This window comes from Arachis duranensis, chromosome 7, assembly GCF_000817695.3.
Source record: "Arachis duranensis cultivar V14167 chromosome 7, aradu.V14167.gnm2.J7QH, whole genome shotgun sequence".
NCBI classification, from domain to species: Eukaryota; Viridiplantae; Streptophyta; class Magnoliopsida; order Fabales; family Fabaceae; genus Arachis; species Arachis duranensis.
The window spans coordinates 9,739,540-9,759,291 of NC_029778.3; the positions used below are offsets into that span (position 1 = coordinate 9,739,540).

The 19,752-nt window shown below is 30.2% G+C and overlaps 1 protein-coding gene across 1 annotated transcript; it reads right to left on the bottom strand.

The window, feature by feature from the left end:
- Positions 1-17,362: 17,362 nt before the first annotated feature.
- Positions 17,363-18,946, bottom strand: LOC107457638 (MADS-box transcription factor 4-like). Its single transcript, XM_016075811.1, has 2 exons — positions 18,349-18,946; positions 17,363-17,727 (listed from the first exon to the last, which is right to left on the bottom strand). The coding sequence occupies exons 1-2, from the start codon at positions 18,944-18,946 to the stop codon at positions 17,363-17,365; spliced, it is 963 nt and encodes a 320-aa protein (XP_015931297.1).
- Between the last annotated feature and the right edge of the window lie 806 nt (positions 18,947-19,752).

Here is a 19,752-nt window from a genome sequence, read left to right on the forward strand (position 1 = left end):
TAGTAAAGGCTATGTTGGAATAAGTACTCATACTTTCATGAGTATGGTACGATCCAATAACTCCAAAATTTATTCTTGTACCTTTATTTAACAATGGATTTTGCTTAACTGTAGCATTTACAAATGTAGTTTCTTTTTTGGAGAAAGATAAATTTTTTATATTTTGACTAACAATTTAAGGTTTTAAAGAATTAATATACATCTCTTTAGTGTAAGACACGCGATTATCTCCTTTATTTGTTACAAAGAAATAAAAAATCTATTATAACTCTAACAATTAAAATTTTAATAAAAAAATTATAAGATATCTCTACCATATGATCCATATCTATTATTTCATATCTAAATGAAATTTTTGTGTAAAATGGTATATGGATATTTTTGAAAAAAAAATAATTCATGTTATCACTATCTAAAATTTAAAATTTGAGCGAAAAACATGAGATCTTTACGTATACGATGCATGTATCTCCAGTTATTTTTTTCAAAATGATATTTGACTCCCAAATATCAAATGATTCAAAATATACCATGCTAATATAATATTAATTAAAAAAGATAAAGAGAGCATACCACCATGATACGATGTAGAAGCCACACTCTAAGCTGCAGTCGTAACTTTAGCCTAATTTGCAACAATTTGAGTGAAGTTTATTTTTCAAAGTCTCATGAAGAACTAAAAGAATTTCTTCTATCTCTATTATTTTCACAACTTTGACCAATCGTATTCTCCCATTTGGTGATGTTATCGTTATTTTTAATTGTCTTTAAAATTATAAAAAGAGTTCCGCCTCATTCTTTTTCAGCATTTAATCGATCCACAAGTGAATCATTCTTTTTAATGAGATTCTGCATGTCCATCTTAGACATTCCATCCATGATGTAATCTAGGAACTAATTACTACCTTGAGGTTGTTGTTCGTTTGAGAGAGTCATTTTTTATCGTCTTTAATAAAAATCACCATAGTAATAGGCTTTTCCACTAGAAGAACATATTATCAAATCAATAACGGTATCACATAAAGATTTCATTTTATTTGCCATTTCCATGATTCTATTTTTCCCTTTATAAAAATGATTTGGCAACGTTTTTATTCTCAATCCACTTTATCTTTGTCTTTTGTCTCCCTTTAATTTTCTTGATCATTTCACCACCATTCTCCATTTTCAAAATAAGAGATTACTAGTAGCTTAGTGTATATAATGTGAGTAGTATAGAGTATTGTGTAATAATGAAGACTAATGTATTTCATTAGGTTTATATAGACTAATAAATATTTAGGATATTTAATTTATGTTTACTTTTTCTTATTATTTATTTATTTTAGATAATTTGTTATCGTTTGATCTTTTACTTTCTAATAAGAACTACACACACAGATATCATATACTAATTTAGGACAATATTTATAATAGCAAACCATAATATATCTATATTTTTCCAAGGTTCAACAATTGGAAAACATACATTGAATTAAATTGAATCAATACGCCGGTAGCATAAACTCATGATCAATACAAATAATATAAAAATTTATTAGACATGGATATTAACTTTATTTAGAACATAGTCATGTAAATTTATACAAGATCAATGCATTATATTGTTATTATCGCCAAAAAATTCCTTTAGAAAAACCCTCCATGGCCATAAACATTGTTAAATGGATTATTGTAGCATGGAAATGCAAAAAAGCATCTACTATTGTTTTGGTTAGAATTTGAATGATAATGATGATTTCTTGCGTCGTTGCAGCAACTGCTGTTTCCCCCAAAACCATTTCAGTTACATATATGATAGAGAAATAGACCATTAGATCCTTGTTGGTGTTGGTATGATGGATACCAAATAGGGGCATTCTGGTCACCAAATTTCCTAGTAACATCAAAAGGTTTGACACCGGTAGTAAAGGCTATGTTGAAAAAAGTACTCATACTTTCATGAGTAGGGTATGGTCCAATAACTCCAAAATTTATTCTTGTACCTTTATTTAATAATGGATTTTGCTTAATTGTAGAATTTACAATGTAGTTTTTTTTTATAGAAAGATAACTTTTTTATATTTTAACTAACAATTTAAGGTTTTAAAGAATTAATATAGATCTTTTTAGTGCAAGACACACGATTATGTCCTTTATTTGTTACAAAGAAATAAAAACTATGATGACTCTAAAAGTTAAAATTTTAATAAAAAAATTATAAGATATCTCTACCATATGATCCATATCTATTATTTCATATGTAAAAGAAATTTTTGTGTAAAACGGTATACGAAGATTTTGGGAAAAAAATAATTCATGTTATCATTGTCCAAAATTTAAAATTTGAGCAAAAAATATGAGATCTTTATGTATATGATGCATGTATCTCCAGTTATTTTCTTTAAAATGATAGTTGACACCAAAATATCAAATTATTCAAAATATCCAAAGCTAATACAACATTAATTAAGAAAGATAAAGAGAGCTTACCATCATGACAAAATTTAGAAGCCACACTCTAAACTGCTGTCGTAACTTTAGCCTAATTTACAACAATCTTGAGTGAAGTTTGATTTTTTAAAGGCTCCTGAAGAATCAAAAGAATTTCTTCTATCTCCTTATTTTTTTTCACAACTTTGATCAATCGTATCCCCCCAATTGAAGATGCTCTTGTTGTAAATCCCGTAAAATTAGCGAATAATTAATCAATAAATTATATTTTAATAAAAAAAACTAGAATTGTAAATTTTATAATAAAATAAGATAGAGCTAATTAAAACAAGAATTTTGACACAAATTTCAAAAAATTTGGCTCAAGATTGGGCTAAACAGGCCGAACCGGTCGAACCGGGTCCAAGATGGGCCCAAGGCCCAACCCAGTTAGCCCACACACTTAAAGAAGCATTAATTATTCTTCCTCCATTCAGCAAGCCACGCTGAAACTCAACACAAGAGGGAGGAAGAACATAACAAATTCACAAACCCTTGCTTTGATTTCAAACCTTTAAATCTCCTCACTCCAAGCTTCGATCGCCGCACCGTTTGCGGCCACGTGACCACCGTGTCGAGCTCTATGAATCTATTGGAATAATTTTATAGGTAATCCCTATTCTCACTCCAGTTTCTTTACCCTTTGATTTTCGAAAATCTTGAGTATACATGTTGAGATTTCGTTGATTTTGGTATTTTAGGTTCGATTTAGCTTGCGGGGCTTGCTGGGCTTGGTTCGTTTGGTCCGTGGGTATGGTAAGAATCATTAACCCTAGTCAATTCCTTGAATTTGTGTATTGGGTATTAAGTCTTGGATATATGTATGTGTGGTAATGTGAATTTAGATATATATATATTGGAGTTTGATATGTGGGCATTGGAAGCTGATTTGTGGTGAGGAAGGCTTGTGAGCTTTCCTTATGTGTTGCCTTGGGTAATACGTGGAAATCGGCTAAGGTATGGTTTAGGTTTCGCATATTTAATATATAATGTTCTGTAAAATCTTAGGCTAGATGACCATAGGATAGGTTGGAATGCATGAAAATGTTCAATGCTTAGCACCCTTGATGATGATTATGATGTGAATTGAATATGTGTTGGATGATTGTTGTTTATATTGGTAGTAGTATGTTAATTGGTGAGTTGGAGGTGAATGATAGGAAGATATGAAGATATATATTGAGTAAGTGGATATATGTTAATGTTGTTGATATAAAATGAGTAAATTAGGTTGACGTGAACAATTTAGTGCACTGTTGGTATGCTTTGATATATTAGTGAGTTGAATGTTGGTATATAAGTTTGGTTTTCAGTTTGGTTTTAACGAAAATTGAGGTTTGAAGGTTTTTATGTAAAATTGATTTTTGGCCAAACTTCGGTAAGCCATAACTCAGCTTCCAGACTCCCAAATGGTTTCAAACCTATTTTATATGAAAATTGAGTCCGTGAAGTTTACACCGTTTGAAGAATGGATGAAAAATGTTTTAAAACGAAAAAGTTATGCACATCAAAAATTCGGAGAGCAAAACTAAGAATTCTGCAGCATTCAGCATTTTTGCTGATCTGCACAGTTTGCGTATGCGACCACTGCACGCGATGCAACCAAACTCTTCGAGTTTGGCAGCTTGTGTACACGAGCAGTGTGTTTGTGTACGCGAACAATGATTTTTAAGGAGTTGCGTACGCGACCACCTGCACGCGACGCAACCAACTCTTTCGGGTTGGTATTCTTGCGTACGCATGGCCCACGTGTACACATAACCCCCTGTTTCAGCAAAACTGGATTATGTGTTTTTAAGCCAAATTTCAAACTTTTAAATCTCTATTTTCATTCTTCAAGCCCTAAATCATAGTAGTAAGTCTAGTAATAAGATGGAGTTAGGAAATAGAGGTAACTTGGGGTTGAAGAAAGGTTTAAAATTGATGAATTATGGATGAAAAGGTGAATACTTGGACTGCATATATGGTGCTATGACTTAATGATGTGAATATGCTATGTTTATAAATGAATATGAATGATTATTGGCTTATGCACTTAATTATCTGAGATACAAGTTTCCCGGGGTAAAGTACCGTGGCTTGCCACCATGTGTTCTAAGTTGAGACTCGATACTCTGTTGACACTACATCGTAAGGGTGACCGGACATGTATAAATTCCCAGGAATGGTACCCCCATTGAGCAATTTGATATGAAAAAGCTATGCATAGACTCTTGGGGATGCGCGACGGGGGACAGTCCAGGGTTTAGCAGCCGGACTTGTCGGGTTGGCTTGATAACCGACAGATGAGACTCATCAGCCATAGAACAAGCATACATCATGTGCATATTATTTGAATTGTTTGTTTGTGCATTAATTGGGATTGCTTACGTTCTTATAACATGCTATTTGCATATGTGTTATCTGTATTACTTGTAAATTACTTGTGTTTGCATTGGTTGCTTGTTTATCTGTGTGGATCACTAGTGTTGGAGGATTGGAGGAAAGGTGGAGAAGTTAGGGAATTTAATCTAGTTTAAGGTTTGGTTAAGCTGAAATCTTAGAAAACCACCCCCTTTTTATGGTTGCTGTTTAGTTCTTTAAGCTTTATAATCTGAGTGTCGGCATTCTAGGATTGCCTCTGACATTTCCATAACCTTATATCGTATGTGCGTGGCACCTTTAACATGCTGAGAACCTCCGGTTCTCATCCCATACTATGTTGTTGTTTTTCAAATACAGATCAAGAGGCACTTCGTTAGGCGTCTGGAGTTCTACAGTAAAGTGGTTTCTGGGATTTTATTTTGGTGCACAGTTTGTTTATAAACTTATGTATTTAACTCTCCGACAACTTACTTTATTTTGTACCTCTTAGAGGATTAAGGAGAACTAGGGTTTATGTATGTACTTTAGACTTTGGGTTATGTATATATGTATGTATGTATATATATTCTCCGACTAGCCGTAGCTTCGCATGCTGAGTTAGGAGCTTGCTGTTTTAGATTTTTGACCCTCTATTCCTCTTTTCTGTTTAGTTATGCTTACGATCTTTAGTTTCTTCGCACGCAAGTAATCTTGTTTCCTGAGCATTGTACTTTTTATTTTGTGATTTTTGCTTTATCTGCTTTTCAAGGCTCCTCGTATATTGTATCCTTTTCAATATTATTATGTATATATATATTTTAGTTTAAAGGTTGTAATACCACAACATCTCTATTTTACGGCTTAAGCGTAAAGTTCTGTGTGGTAGGATGTTACATTATGGTATCAGAGCAGTTCGTTTCTACAGAGCCTGAGGGACGGACTGACTATGCTTCTGTGCATTCTCTGTGTATGTGTCTATGTGCTATTAGGATATCTAACTGATATATGTGGCATAAACGTTCATGAGCATGCATTTGGGACTTGAAGTACTAGACTTGCGATATTGAGACTAATCAACTTGATATCACTTGTTTGGTATGTATAGGAACCAGATGGCGCCTCGTGCACGCGGTCGTAGGCGAGGTAGTGGTAGTACGCCTTTACCTTTAGAAGTTTTTATAAGAGGGTTAGGAGTTTGATTATGTAATGCTTGTAAATTAATAATATGTATATTTGTAAGTATGGATGTATGTTTTGATAAAGTTCGGTTTAAGTTTTAAACAGGCTTATATTTTAGTATTAAATATTTTAAGAGTTGTCGTAATACCCGAGCTATCAAAGTAGCGCAGCTAGAAGCGTGATATTTTGATAGTTAGGGTGTTACAGAAAGGATATTTTTGAAAGGAAAAGTTTTAATTTTGACCAAAGGATTAAAAGAGGACGAAATAAAACAATTGAGATAAAAAATAGAATGTTTCAAACATAAAGACAAAATTAAAACTTAGCACAAACGTTAGCAACTAAATCAATACTTTACTGTTTAAACAAAAATAACAAACCCTAAATTTCAAAATATAAATATTAAATCCTAAAACTTAACAATCAAAATATTTAAATTATAAAAAACACAATTTGAATAAAAATAACAAATCTTAAATTCTAAACTCTAAACACTAAAAATTAAATTATAAACCCAAAAATCTAACCTAAATCCTATATCCTATATTCTTTTTATTCTAATATTTTACTTTTTAATACTATATGGTTGAACAACAACGACAATAATAATAATAATAATAATAATAATAATAATAATAATAATAATAATAATAATAATAATCATCATCATCATCATCATCATAGTAATATTGATAATATGATTTCTAATTATTAACTCTACCCACTGTAATTAGTTGACCCATTTTAATGACACAAAGGTAAGGCTTCATATAGTGCATAATTTCTTATGTAGGAACAATCTCTTTATCACATACATATAATATATAGTAGGACAAAACTCTTGTTTACGAGTGGTTGGTTCATTCGTTTGGATTTAATCAATCACTACAATAAAAATTATTTTTACTGATAAATTTTTAATGGCAATTACATAATACCACTATATATTTTATTTAATTTATATTTCTGCGGCAATTATAAATTTATCGTTATTACTATATGTTATAATAACAATTATAAGTTTTTTACGGCTATTAAAATGGTCTTTATTGGCAATTATATAATTATTGTTAAAAACTTTTTAGCGACAAAATATAAGACGGTTAGTGTCTAATTGCCGATAAATATATTAATGGCAATTTTATTGTCGCTAAAAATAAAATAAATTACCTATATATATAAATAAGATACAACTTAACATATCTAATTTAGGACAATATTTATAATAACAAACCATAATATATATCTATTTTTCCAAGGCTCAACAATTGAAAACCAAACATTGAATTGAATTGAACCAATAGACTAGTAACATAAACCCATGATCAATATAAATAATATAAAAAATCATCACATTTGATAATAACTTTATTTAGAACATAGTCATATAAATTTATTACAGATCAATGCATTTATATTGTTATTATCACCAAAAAATTCCATTAGAAGAATCCTCCGCAACCATAACCATTGTTAAATGGATTATTGTGGTATGAAAAACCAAAAAAGCCTCCACCATTGTTATGGTTAGAATTTGAATGATAAAGATAATTTCCAGTGTCATCGTTGCCGCTGCTTCTCCCAACACCATTCCTGTTACTTACATCATAGAGAAATAGATCATTATATCCTTGTTGGTGTTGGTATGATGGATACCAAACAGGAGACATTCTGGTTACTAAATCCTCTCGTAACGTCAAAACGGTTGACACCGGTAGCAAAGGCTATGTTGCAAAAAGTACTCATACTTCCATAAGTACGGTATGGTCCAATAACTCCAGGATTAACTTGAACCATGGTTTGGTCTATTTAAAAAACAATTAAAACCAGTCATATTAAAAAATTGAATATTTATTATTAAGATAAAAGTGGCCAACAAGATTAACTTTGTTTAATAATAAAATTTATCAAATTTCTTAAATAATATACAAGTTTATTTGTTCTTGAACCTTTATTTAACAATGGATTTTGCTTAATTGTAGAATCTACAAATGCAGATTTTTTTTAATAAAAAGATAAAATTTTGATATTTTAACTAATAATTTAGGTTTTAAAGGATTTATATTGATATCTTTAGTGTATGACACTCGATTATGTCCTTTATCTTTATAAAAAATAAAAAATTACTATAACTCTAAAAGTTAAAATTTTAATAAAAAAATATAAGAGATTTCTACGATATGATTCATACCTATTATTTCATAGCTAAAAGAAATTTTTGTGTAAACTGGTATATGAAAATTTTGGAAAAAAAATATTTCTTGCTATCACTCCAAAATTTAAATTTTGAGCAAAAATCATGAGATCATTATGTATACGATGCAAGTATCTATTTCTAGTTTTTTTTTTCAAAATGATAGTTAAAACCAAAATCAAATCATTCAAAATATCCAAAGTTAATATAACATTAATTAAGAAAGACAAAGAAAACTTACCACCAAGATAAAATGTAGGCGCCACACTCTCAGCTGCAGTCGTAACTGCAACCTGATTTACAACAATCTTGAGTGAAAATTGATTTTTCAATGTCTGCTGGAGAACTACAAGAATTTTTTTCATCTCTTTATTTTTTTCACAACTTTGATCAATTGAATCCCACCAATTGGTGGTGCTGTTGTCATTTTTAATTGTCTTTAAAACGTTAGATAGAGTTTCAGCTCATTCTTTCTTAGCATTTAATCGATTCATGAGTCAATCATTCTTTTTAACGAGATTCTGCATGTCCATCCTAAACATTTTCTCCACAATGTAACCATGGAACTAATTACTACCTTGAGGTGGTTGTTCGTTTGAGAGAGCCATTTTTATTGTCTTTAACAAAGAATCGCCACAGTAATAGGTTTTTCCACTTGAAGAATATATGATCAAATCAACACCAGCATCGCATAAAGATTTTATTTCATTTGCCTTTTTTAGTAAGCCGTCTTTTCTCTTTGTAAAAGCAATTTGACAATTTTTCTTATTCTCAATCCTCTTTATCTCTCTCTTTTGTCTCCCTTTAGTTTTCTTGATCATTTCACCACCATTCTCCATTTTCAAAACAAGAGATTAGTAGTAACTTAGTGTATGTGATGTGAGTAGTATAGAGTATATATTGTGTAATGATGAAGACTAATGTGTTTCATTATGTTCATATAGACTAATAAATATTTAGGATATTTAATTTTTATTTTACTTTCTGCATTATTTGTTTCTTGCAGATAATTTATTATCATTTGATCTTTAACTTTCTAATAAGAAATACGCATACAAATATCATATACTAATATATGATGATAAAACCAGGGGTTAAAAAGTCTATAATACAAAATTTAAGTGAGAATTATTCTTTTCGAAAATATATTAACATTTCCATATCTTCAATCTTTCTCTTATATAGAGAAAAAAAGGAAAATGGATTCTATCAACTTTTTTCTTTTAATTGTTTAATAAAGTATAATTTGTCATCATATTTAGGAAAGCAAAGAGAAATAGTCTTTCAATGGTAAACCAGATCTGAGTCATTGAAATATTACTTGGTCCTCAAGACACATATTTGACCATAAATTCACAACAGTATTGATCAGTGATCATCTTTCCCATGTATCCCAAATTGGAGTGGCAGAGAGTTGGGAAAGAGGAAAAGAAAGTGTAAAACCCGGTTAATTAATGACTAATTAACCCATAAATTTGAATTTATTCTAGAAAGTCAAAAATATAATTTTTATGGTTTAATATGATAGAGGAGATTGAAACAAGAATTTTGATAGTAATTTTATAGAAATCGGTCCAAGATTGGACCGAACGGGCCAAACCAGACCAACCAGACCCATATTGGGCCATTGCCCCAACCAAACTAAATCTAAAACCCTTATTTCAGCACTCTTTTTCCTCTCTAAACCCTCAAACACGCTGAAATGGAGTAAGGGAGGGGGAAGAACACTCTTCCAAAGTTCTAACTCTCACTTTGATCTTCAAATCACCATAACTTTTTATCCGGAGCTCCGATTACCGCACCATTTGCAGCCACGTGTTCACCACAACGAGCCCTACAAAACTCACTATTTTATTCTTGAGGTAAGCCACGATTTTGGTTCAGTTTCTCAGCCCCTAAATTCAAATTTTATGGAGAAAAGTGTTGACATTTTGGGCTCTTTGATGTTATAGGGTCCAACTAACTTGAAGGAGAAGATTAATCTTGTTTCCTTGATCCTTGGGTATGGTAAGATTCTCAATCCTAGTGGCATTTGTTGGTTTATGATGCTTGGGTATTGAGTTGTTGTGTTTGGATGTGATAATTGTGGTTTAAGTAGTGTGTATGTGAATATTGTAGCTTGATTGAGATTTTGAAAAGCTTAGAAAAGGAATTTGGTGTGTTAAAAATCTGTTCTTGGAGGTGTTGAAGCCTTGAGAGCTTGTGGAAAAAGTGATTTGGAAGTGCTCCAGTTGAGCGGGGAAATCGGCCAAGGTATGGTCTCAGTTTCCTATATCTAAAATGTAATGTGGTGTGAAAACTTAGGCTAGAAGCCCTAAGATAGGATTTAAATTGTTGGTATTGTTGAATGGTTGAAATAAATTGTGTGGTCATATATGTGATTGTGAATATTGATGTTTTGATGGTATGATGCATGAGGGATATGCATGTTTTGATATATGCTTAATGATTGGTTGAGATTGAATTGTGGGTGAAACCATATTGATGGTGAGGATTATATTGATTGTATGAATTGGTGGTTGTTGGGGTTGGTTGGTTGGAAATTGAGTTGAGGATGTATATATATGACATGATATTGTGTTTGAAATTGAGTTATTTGGTTGAGATTGGTTAAAATGGTAGATGGTGGTTTGTGAATTTGATGAAAAATTGTTAATGTATGAGTTGAGGAGGCTTGAGGTTGATTTTGGTATGTTTTGGTTGGTTTTGAAAAGGTTGAAATTGATTTGTTTTGAAAATGGTACTTTGTGGTTTTATATGAAAATGTGATTTTTAGGCATACTTTGACGAAGCATAACTTGGACGCTGGATCCCCGATTTGTTCCAAACTTATTTAGAAATGAAATTGGATCCGGGATGTTTATGACATTCGAAGAACAAGTGAAAAATAATTTGAAATGGATAAGTTATGCCCGTCAGAAGATTGGGGTTTGAAACTGTGAATTCTGCAGCTTTTAACTTAGTAAAATTTTTTGTAGCACGCACACCCACGCGTACGCATTGATGGGCTGAACTAATTGCCCAGCCAAATTCCCGAGAGTTGTGCGAGAATTGTGCTGACTTTGTGCGTGGGGCACAAAATGCACCCACGCGTACGTGTGGCTGACGCGTACGTGTCGTTTGGCTTTTCTCTCATTTACACGTGCGCATGGGTGACGCATACGCGTCATTGTATTTTTGGCTTTCCACACGCACGCGTGACTCAGTTTTCACCCCAAGGTTGATTTTTGAGTTTTCAAAGCCAAATTTCATACTCCTAAGCCTCTGATCTCACCCCATATGTCATAAATCCTTATGAGATGCCTAGGAATGAAAAAGGAACTAGGGAATGTGGTAACTTGTGAATGAAGAAAGGGGAGGATTAATGATCAATGATGATCAAAGATGATTGTATGAGATACGGAGTATGGCGGTGGAAGTGCTTTGTGTGCCATGAGTCGAAGCGCTGTATTTGTTAATAATTGGCTGGTTATGAATTGAATTATGAGTCAGATGGGTGAGTTATTGCCGAATTACGGCGGAGCCATTAATGAATTATGATTGAGTATGATTGCATATATGCGTATTTAATGAAATGTGAATGTTGCACTTCCACTATCTGAGATACGAGTTTCCTTGAGTGAAAGCAGTGGCTAGCCACCACATGCTCCAAGTGGAGACTCGATACTCTGCTGACCTTATGTCATAAGTGTGGCCGGACACTGTAAAAGTTTCGGATGAGCTCGCCCCTATGAATATACACCACTGAGGGTGTTGGATATGAATTATGAATTATGTTGAGTATAACTCGAGTTGGGGATGCACGACAGAGGGACAGTCCAATGGTTAGATACCAGAACTTGTCAGGTTGGCTTTATAACCGACAGATGAGACTCATCAGCCATTAGGACAGGCATACATCATATGCATATTATGTGACTTGTTTGGAATTGCCTAATTGACTGCATATTACTCGCTAATTGTCTAAATGCCACATATTCTTCCTATTTGTATATCTCCTTGTCTGATATAATTGTGTTTGCCATATTATATTACTGTTGGCAGTTGAGAGGTCTGAAGGATTTGGAAAGGGAAGTATTAGTTAGACTGAAGATCTTTAGTCAATTGCCATTTATGGTTTAGCCTGTTTATAAGCTTTGAATTATCTGTTAGAAGTTCTAGGATTGCCTTCGGCTTTCCCAGGATATTACATGTTAGATATGTGGGCACTGTTACCATACTGAGAACCTCCGGTTCTCACTCATGCGAATTTTGTGGTTTTCAGATGCAGGACGTGAGGCTTCTCGCTGAAGCATGCTGGAGACTTCTGGATTAGTGGAGATCCTTAGTTCTCGGGACTTTATTTTTGGTTTTATATTTTTGCTTAGATACTTTTATCTCCACTAAATAATACATACTGTTTTGACTCCTCTTAGAGGTTGTTTTGGAAAATAGGTTTTCTGTATTTTCGCCCTTTGGGGTTTTCTTTGGGTTCCTTACTTTATATATATGTATATACTTTTATGCTCGGACCGGTTATCTTCGCAACCGGATCTTGAGTTTTGATATTTGTGTTTTTGGCACCCTATTGTATATATATATTATTACGTTAGCTTATCCTTTATTCGTTACGTTATGTTACCATTCGGAGTGTTGCGCTTTCGAGTTACGATGTTGTTTTATCCCTTTTTTTCACACTACTACAATTACTAAATTTTAATTTTTAGAGGTCGTAATACCTTGCCAACTTTGTTTTATGACTTAAGCATAAGACCCTGTATGATAGGATGTTACAGAAAGCACGATGCATGCAAGAGGAAATAAGTTACCTTTAACTTCTGCCTTAGCCTGATTTGGTTTGATTTGGGTTATTAGACCTCTGCGTTTCTTGTTTAATCCTTCTCTTTCTTTCTTCTTTGGTGAACAGCTTAGAGACTAAGCTTTCTCTCTCTTTCTCTGAGTTCTGACCGAAGAGGAAAAAGTGAACGTTGCTTTGCTGGAGGCAAATTGGAGGGATTGGCTTGAGAGATGAATTCGGGCTTAGGTCGGTTATAATTCATTTGACCCGTTTTGATTTCTTTGGCCTATCTAATTTCGTTACTTTGATTCCTCTGGGCTGTTACTGCTTTGTAGCCCACTAGCCTTTGTTTTCTTATCTATCTTACTAGGCTGCTGCAACAAGAAATTTTGGCCTGCAATATTTAATCAGAAATAATCAACACTAATTGGTTAATTAGTCCAATAAAATAATATTTGTCATCATTAATTAATTTAGTTAATTTTTTAACTCAATAACTATAATAAAAATAATTTTTACTGATAAATTTTTAGTGGCAATTAAATAATACCACTATATATTTTATTTAAATTATGTTTTTGTGGCAATTATAAATTTTTCGTTATTACTATATGTTATAATGACAATTATAAGCTTTTTACGGCTATTAAAATGGTCTTTACTGATAATTATATAATTATTGTTAAAACCTTTTAGTGATAGAATATAAGACGGTTAATGTCTTATTGCCGATAAATATATTAACAGCTATTTTATTGTTGTTAAATATAAAATAAATTACTGCAAAAAAAATAATTTTCTAGTAGAATAAGATACAACTTAACATATCTAATTTAGGACAATATTTATAATAGCAAACCATTATATATATCTATTTTTCAAGGTTCAACAATTGAAAACAAACATTAAATTGAATTGAACCAACAGGCTAGTAACATAAACTCATGATCAATACAAATAATATACAAAATCATCACATTTGATATTAACATTATTTAGATCATAGTCATATAAATTTATAACAGATCAATGCATTTATATTGTTATTATGGACAAAAAAAAATCCATTAGAAGAATCCTCTGCGGCCATAACTATTGTTAAATGGATTATTGTGGTATGGAAAACCAAAAAAGCCTCTACCATTATTATGGTTAAAATTTGAATGGTAAAGATAATTTCAAGTATGGCCACCGACGCTGCTTCTCCCAATACCATTCCTATTACTTGCATCATAGAGAAATAGATCATTATATCTTTGTTGGTGTTCATATGATGGATACAAAACAGGGACATTCTAGTTACCAAATCCTCTGGTATATGGAGATTTTGGAAAAAAAATTTCTTGTTATCACTCTAAAATTTAAATTTTGAGCAAAAATCATAAGATCTTTACGTATACGATACAAGGATCTATTTCCAATTTTTTTTTAAAAATGATAGATGAAACCAAAATCAAATCATTCAAAATATCCAAAGTTAATATAACATTAATTAAGAAAGACAAAGAAAGCTTACTACCGTGATAAAATGTAGGTGCCACACTCTCAGCTGTAGTCGTAACTGCAGCCTGATTTGCAACAATCTTGACTGAAATTTTATTTTTCAAAGTCTGCTAGAGAACTACAAGAATTTTTTCCATCTCTTTATTTTTTTTACAACTTTGACCAATCATATTCCACTAATTGGTGGTGCTGTTATCATTTTTAATTGTCTTTAAAGATTTAGAAAGAGTTTCAACTCGTTCTTTTTAACGAGATTTTGCATGTCCATCCTAGACATTTCCTCCATGATATAACCAAGGAATTGATTACTACCTTGAGGTTGTTGTTCGTTTGAGAGAGCCATTTTTATTGTCTTTAACGAAGAATCACCATAATAATAGGTTTTTTCACTTGAAGAATATATGATCAAATCAACACTAGCATCACATAAAGATTTTATGTCATTTTCAGTAAGCCGTCTTTTCTCTTTGTAAAAGAGATTTGACAATTTTTCTTATTCTCAATCCTCTTTATCTCTCTCTTTTGTCTCCCTTTAGTTTTCTTGATCATTTCACCACCATTCTCCATTTTCAAAACAAGAGATTAGTAGTAACTTAGTGTATGTGATGTGAGTAGTATAGAGTATATATTGTATAATGATAAAGACTAATGTGTTTCATTATGTTCATATAAACTAATAAATATTTAGGATATTTAATTTTTATTTTACTTTTTGCATTATTTGTTTCTCTCAGATAATTTATTATCGTTTGATCTTTGACTTTCTCATAAGAACTATGCACACAGATATCAAATACTAATATATGATAATAAAACCAGAGGTTAAAAATTCTATAATACAAAATATAAGTGAGAAATATTCTTTTCGAAAATATATTAACATTTCTATATTTTTAATCTTTCTCTTACATAGAGAAAAAAATGGAAAATAGATTCTCTTAACTTTTTTTGTTTTAATTGTTTAATAAAGTGTAATTTGTCATCTTGGATCAAGAAAAAATATGTGAAAAAAATATTAAATAGTAAAAATTAAATGATATTTTACTAAACAATTATAAAAAAATTTGAGAGAATCCACTCTAAAAGAGGAGTATATTTAATTAGTTATTTTTTTATTTTTTATTTTGCCAAGAACATAAGAGAAAGTGAGATTTCTTTGCAAGATCGAAACAATACAATTAGGTAAGCAATAAAATTCAATCTTTATTGAATCAACAAAATTTAAAATCCATTTAAAAAAATGTAAGAAATACGTCTTTAGATTTAGTGTCTCGTATTTTCTCTCTCTTACATTTAAAATACAAAACCAATCTCTTTAAAAATAAATGTATTTAAATTTAAAACAAAATATAATTCAAACAAGAGTAAATTACTATTTTACTTTCTAATGTATGGGTTAAGACCAAATTTTATCCCTAACGTTCTATTTTTATTCTCAAATATTTTATTTTGTCTTATTTTAGTCTTTTAGTCAAAATTAAAATTTTTTCTTCCAAAAATACCCCTTTCACCTCTATTTTTATCTCTTTTTTTCTTATAGTTCTGTCATTTTTGCTCATAGATCACTATAATAACTACTATGAACAATTATAATTTTGTTGTTATTTAGAAAAAAATCATAATGAAAGAAAGGATATTTTTTAAAGGAACAATTTTAATTTTGACCATAGGATTAAAAGAGGACGAAATAAAACAGTTGAGATAAAAAAATAGAACGTTTCAAACATAAAGACAAAATTAAGACTTAACACAAACATTAGCGACTAAATCAATACTTTACTCTTTAAACAAAAATAACAAACCCTAAATTCTAAAATATAAATATTAAATCCTAAAACTTAACAATTGAAGTATTTAAATTAAAAAAATACAATTTGAATAAAAATAACAAATCTTAAATTCTAAACTCTAAACACTAAAAATTAAATCATAAACCCGAAATTCTAAACCTAAATCCTATATCTTATATTCTTTTTATTCTAACATTTTACTTTTTGATACTGTGTGGTTGAACAACGACAACGACAATGATGATGATGATGATGATGATGATGATGATGATGATGATGATTAACTCTACCCACTGTAATTAGTTGACCCATTTAATGAAACAAAGTTAAGACTTTATTATAGTGCATGATTTCTAATGTAGGAACAATCTCTTTATCACATACGTATAATATATAATAGGACACACAACTCTTGTTTACAAGTGGTTGGTTCATTGGTTTGGATTTAATCAATCGCTACAAAAAAAAATATTTTTACTGATAAATTTTTAGTGAAAATTACATAATACCACTATATAATTTATTTAATTTATATTTTTGTGACAATTATAAATTTGTCGTTATTACTATATGTTATAATGACAATTATATGTTTTTTATGGCTATTAAAATGGTCTTTTTTGACAATTATATAATTATTGTTAAAACATTTTAGCGACAGAATATAAGACAGTTAATGTTTAATTGCCGATAAAAATATCAACGACTATTTTATTGCCGCTAAAAATAAAATAAATTACCGCAAAAAATAATTTTTCTAGTAGTACAAGTGTCAGAAATTTAAATCTCTCAAGAAATTAGTTTTTAACCTACTAAAATAAAAGATATTGTAAGAAGATATATATAAAAAAGATACAACTTAACATATCTAATTTAGGATAATATTTATAATAGCGAACTATAATATATATCTATTTTTTCAAGGTTCAACAATTGAAAAACAAACAGTGAATTGAATTGAACCAATAGACTAGTAACATAAACCCATGATCAATACAAATAATATAAAAAACATCATATTGATGTTAACTTTATTTAGAACATAGTCATATAAATTTATAACAGATCAATGCATTTATATTTTTATTATCACCAAAAATTCCATTAGAAGAATCTTTCGCAGCCATAACCATTGTTAAATGGATTATTATGGTATGGAAAACCAAAAAAGCCTCCACCATTGTTGTTATAGTTATAATTTGAATGGTAAAGATAATTTTTAGTGTCATCGCCGCCACTGCTTCTCCCAACACCATTCCTGTTACTTGCATCATAGAGAAATAGATCATTATATCCTTGTTGGTGTTGGTATGATGGATACCAAACAGGGACATTCTGGTTACCAAATTCTCTCGTAGCGTCAAAAGGGTTGACACCGGTAGCAAAGGTTATGTTGGAAAAAGTACTCATACTTCCATGAGCACGGTATGGTCCAATAACTCCAGGACTAACTTGAATTATGGTTTGATCTATTTGAAAAACAATTAAAATAAGTCATATTGAAAATTTTAACATTTATTATTAAGATAAAATTGGCCAACAAGATTAACTTTGTTTAATAATAAAATTTATCAAATTTGTTAAATAATATACAAATTTATTTATTCTTGTACCTTTATTTAACAATGGATTTTGCTTAATTGTAGAATCTATAAATATAGATTTTTTTTAATAGAAAAATAAAATTTTGATGTTTTAACTAACAATTTAAGGTTTTAAAGGATTTATATAGATCTCTTTAGTGTATGACACTCGATTATGTCCTTTATCTATACAAAAAATAAAAAATTATTATAATTCTAAAAGTTAAAATTTTAATAAAAAATATAAGAGATCTCTACTATATGATCCCTATCTATTATTTCATAGCTAAAAATTTTTTTTGGATAAAATGGTATATGGAGATTTTGGGAAAAAAATTCTTGTTATCACTCTAAAATTTAAATTTTGAGCAAAATTCATGAGATCTCGTATACGATGCAAGTATTTATTTCCAGTTTTTTTTTTAATGATAGTTGAAACCAAAATCAAATCATTCAAAATATCCAAAGTTAATATAACATTAATTAAGAAAGACAAAGAAAGCTTACCACTGTGATAAAATGTAGATATCACACTCTCAGCTGCAGTCGTAACTGTAGCCTGATTTGCAACAATTTTGAGTGAAATTTGATTTTTCAAAGTCTGCTGGAGAGTTACAAGAATTTTTTCGAATTCTTTATTTTTTTCACAACTTTGACCAATTGTATCCCACCAGTTGGTGGTGCTGTTGTCAGTTTTAATTGTCTTTAAAATGTTAGAAAGAGTTTCAGCTCGTTCTTTCTCAGCATTTAATTGATCCACAAGTGAATCGTTCTTTTTAACCAGATTATGCATGTCCTTCCTAGACATTTCCTCCATGATGTAACCAAAGAGCTGATTACTATTTTGAGGTTGTTGTTCATTTGAGAGAGCCATTTTTATTGTCTTTAAAGAAGAATCGCCATAGTAATAGACTTTTCCACTTGAAGAATATATGATCAAATCAACACCAGCATCACATAAAGATTTTATTTCATTTGCCTTTTTCAGTAAACCGTCTTTTCTCTTTGTAAAAGCGATTTGACAGTTTTTCTTATTCTCAATCCTCTTTATCTCTCTCTTTTGTCTCCCTTTAATTTTCTTGATCATTTCACCACCATTCTCCATTTTCAAAACAAGAGATTAGTAGTAATTTAGTGTATGTGATGTGAATAGTATAGAGTATATATTGTGTAATGATGAAGACTAATGTGTTTCATTATGTTTATATAGACTAATAAATATTTAGGATATTTAATTTCTATTTTACTTTTTGCATTATTTGTTTCTCTCAGATAATTTATTATCGTTTGATCTTTGACTTTCTAATAAGAACTACCACACAGATATCAGATACCAATATATGGTGATAAAATCAGGGATTAAAAAGTCTATAATACATAATTTAAGTGAGAAATATTCTTTTAAAAAATATATTAACATTTTTATATCTTCAATCTTTCTCTTATATATAGAGAAAAAAAAAGAAAAATAGATTTTCTCAATTTGTTTTTAATTGTTTAATAAAGTGTAATTTGTCATCTTACACTTTTTAAGTAGAATCAAGAAAAAATTTGTGAAAAAAATATTAAATGGTAAAAATTAAATGATATTTTACTAAATAATTAAAAAAATTTTTGAAAGAATCCGCTCTAAAAGAGGAGTATATTTAATTCGTTATTTTTTTATATTTTTATTTTGCTAAGAACATAAGAGAAAGTGAAGTTTCTTTGCAAGACCGAAATAATACAATTAGGAAATCCATTTAAATGAATGTGAGAAATATATCTTTAGATTTAGTGTCTCGTATTTTCTCTGTCTTACATTTAAAATACAAAACTAATCTCTCTAAAAATAAATGTATTTAAATTTAAAATAAAATATAATCCAAACAAGAGTAAAATACTATTTTGCTTTTTAATATATGGGTTAAG

Coding starts and splice junctions, on each gene's coding strand:
- LOC107457638 (XM_016075811.1), bottom strand. CDS start 18,946: ATGGAGAATGGTGGTGAAATGATCAAGAAAATTAAAGGGAGACAAAAG. Junction 17,728..18,348: donor ATCTACATTTTATCACAGTG/GTAAGCTTTCTT, acceptor TTTTTCAAATAG/ATCAAACCATAATTCAAGTT.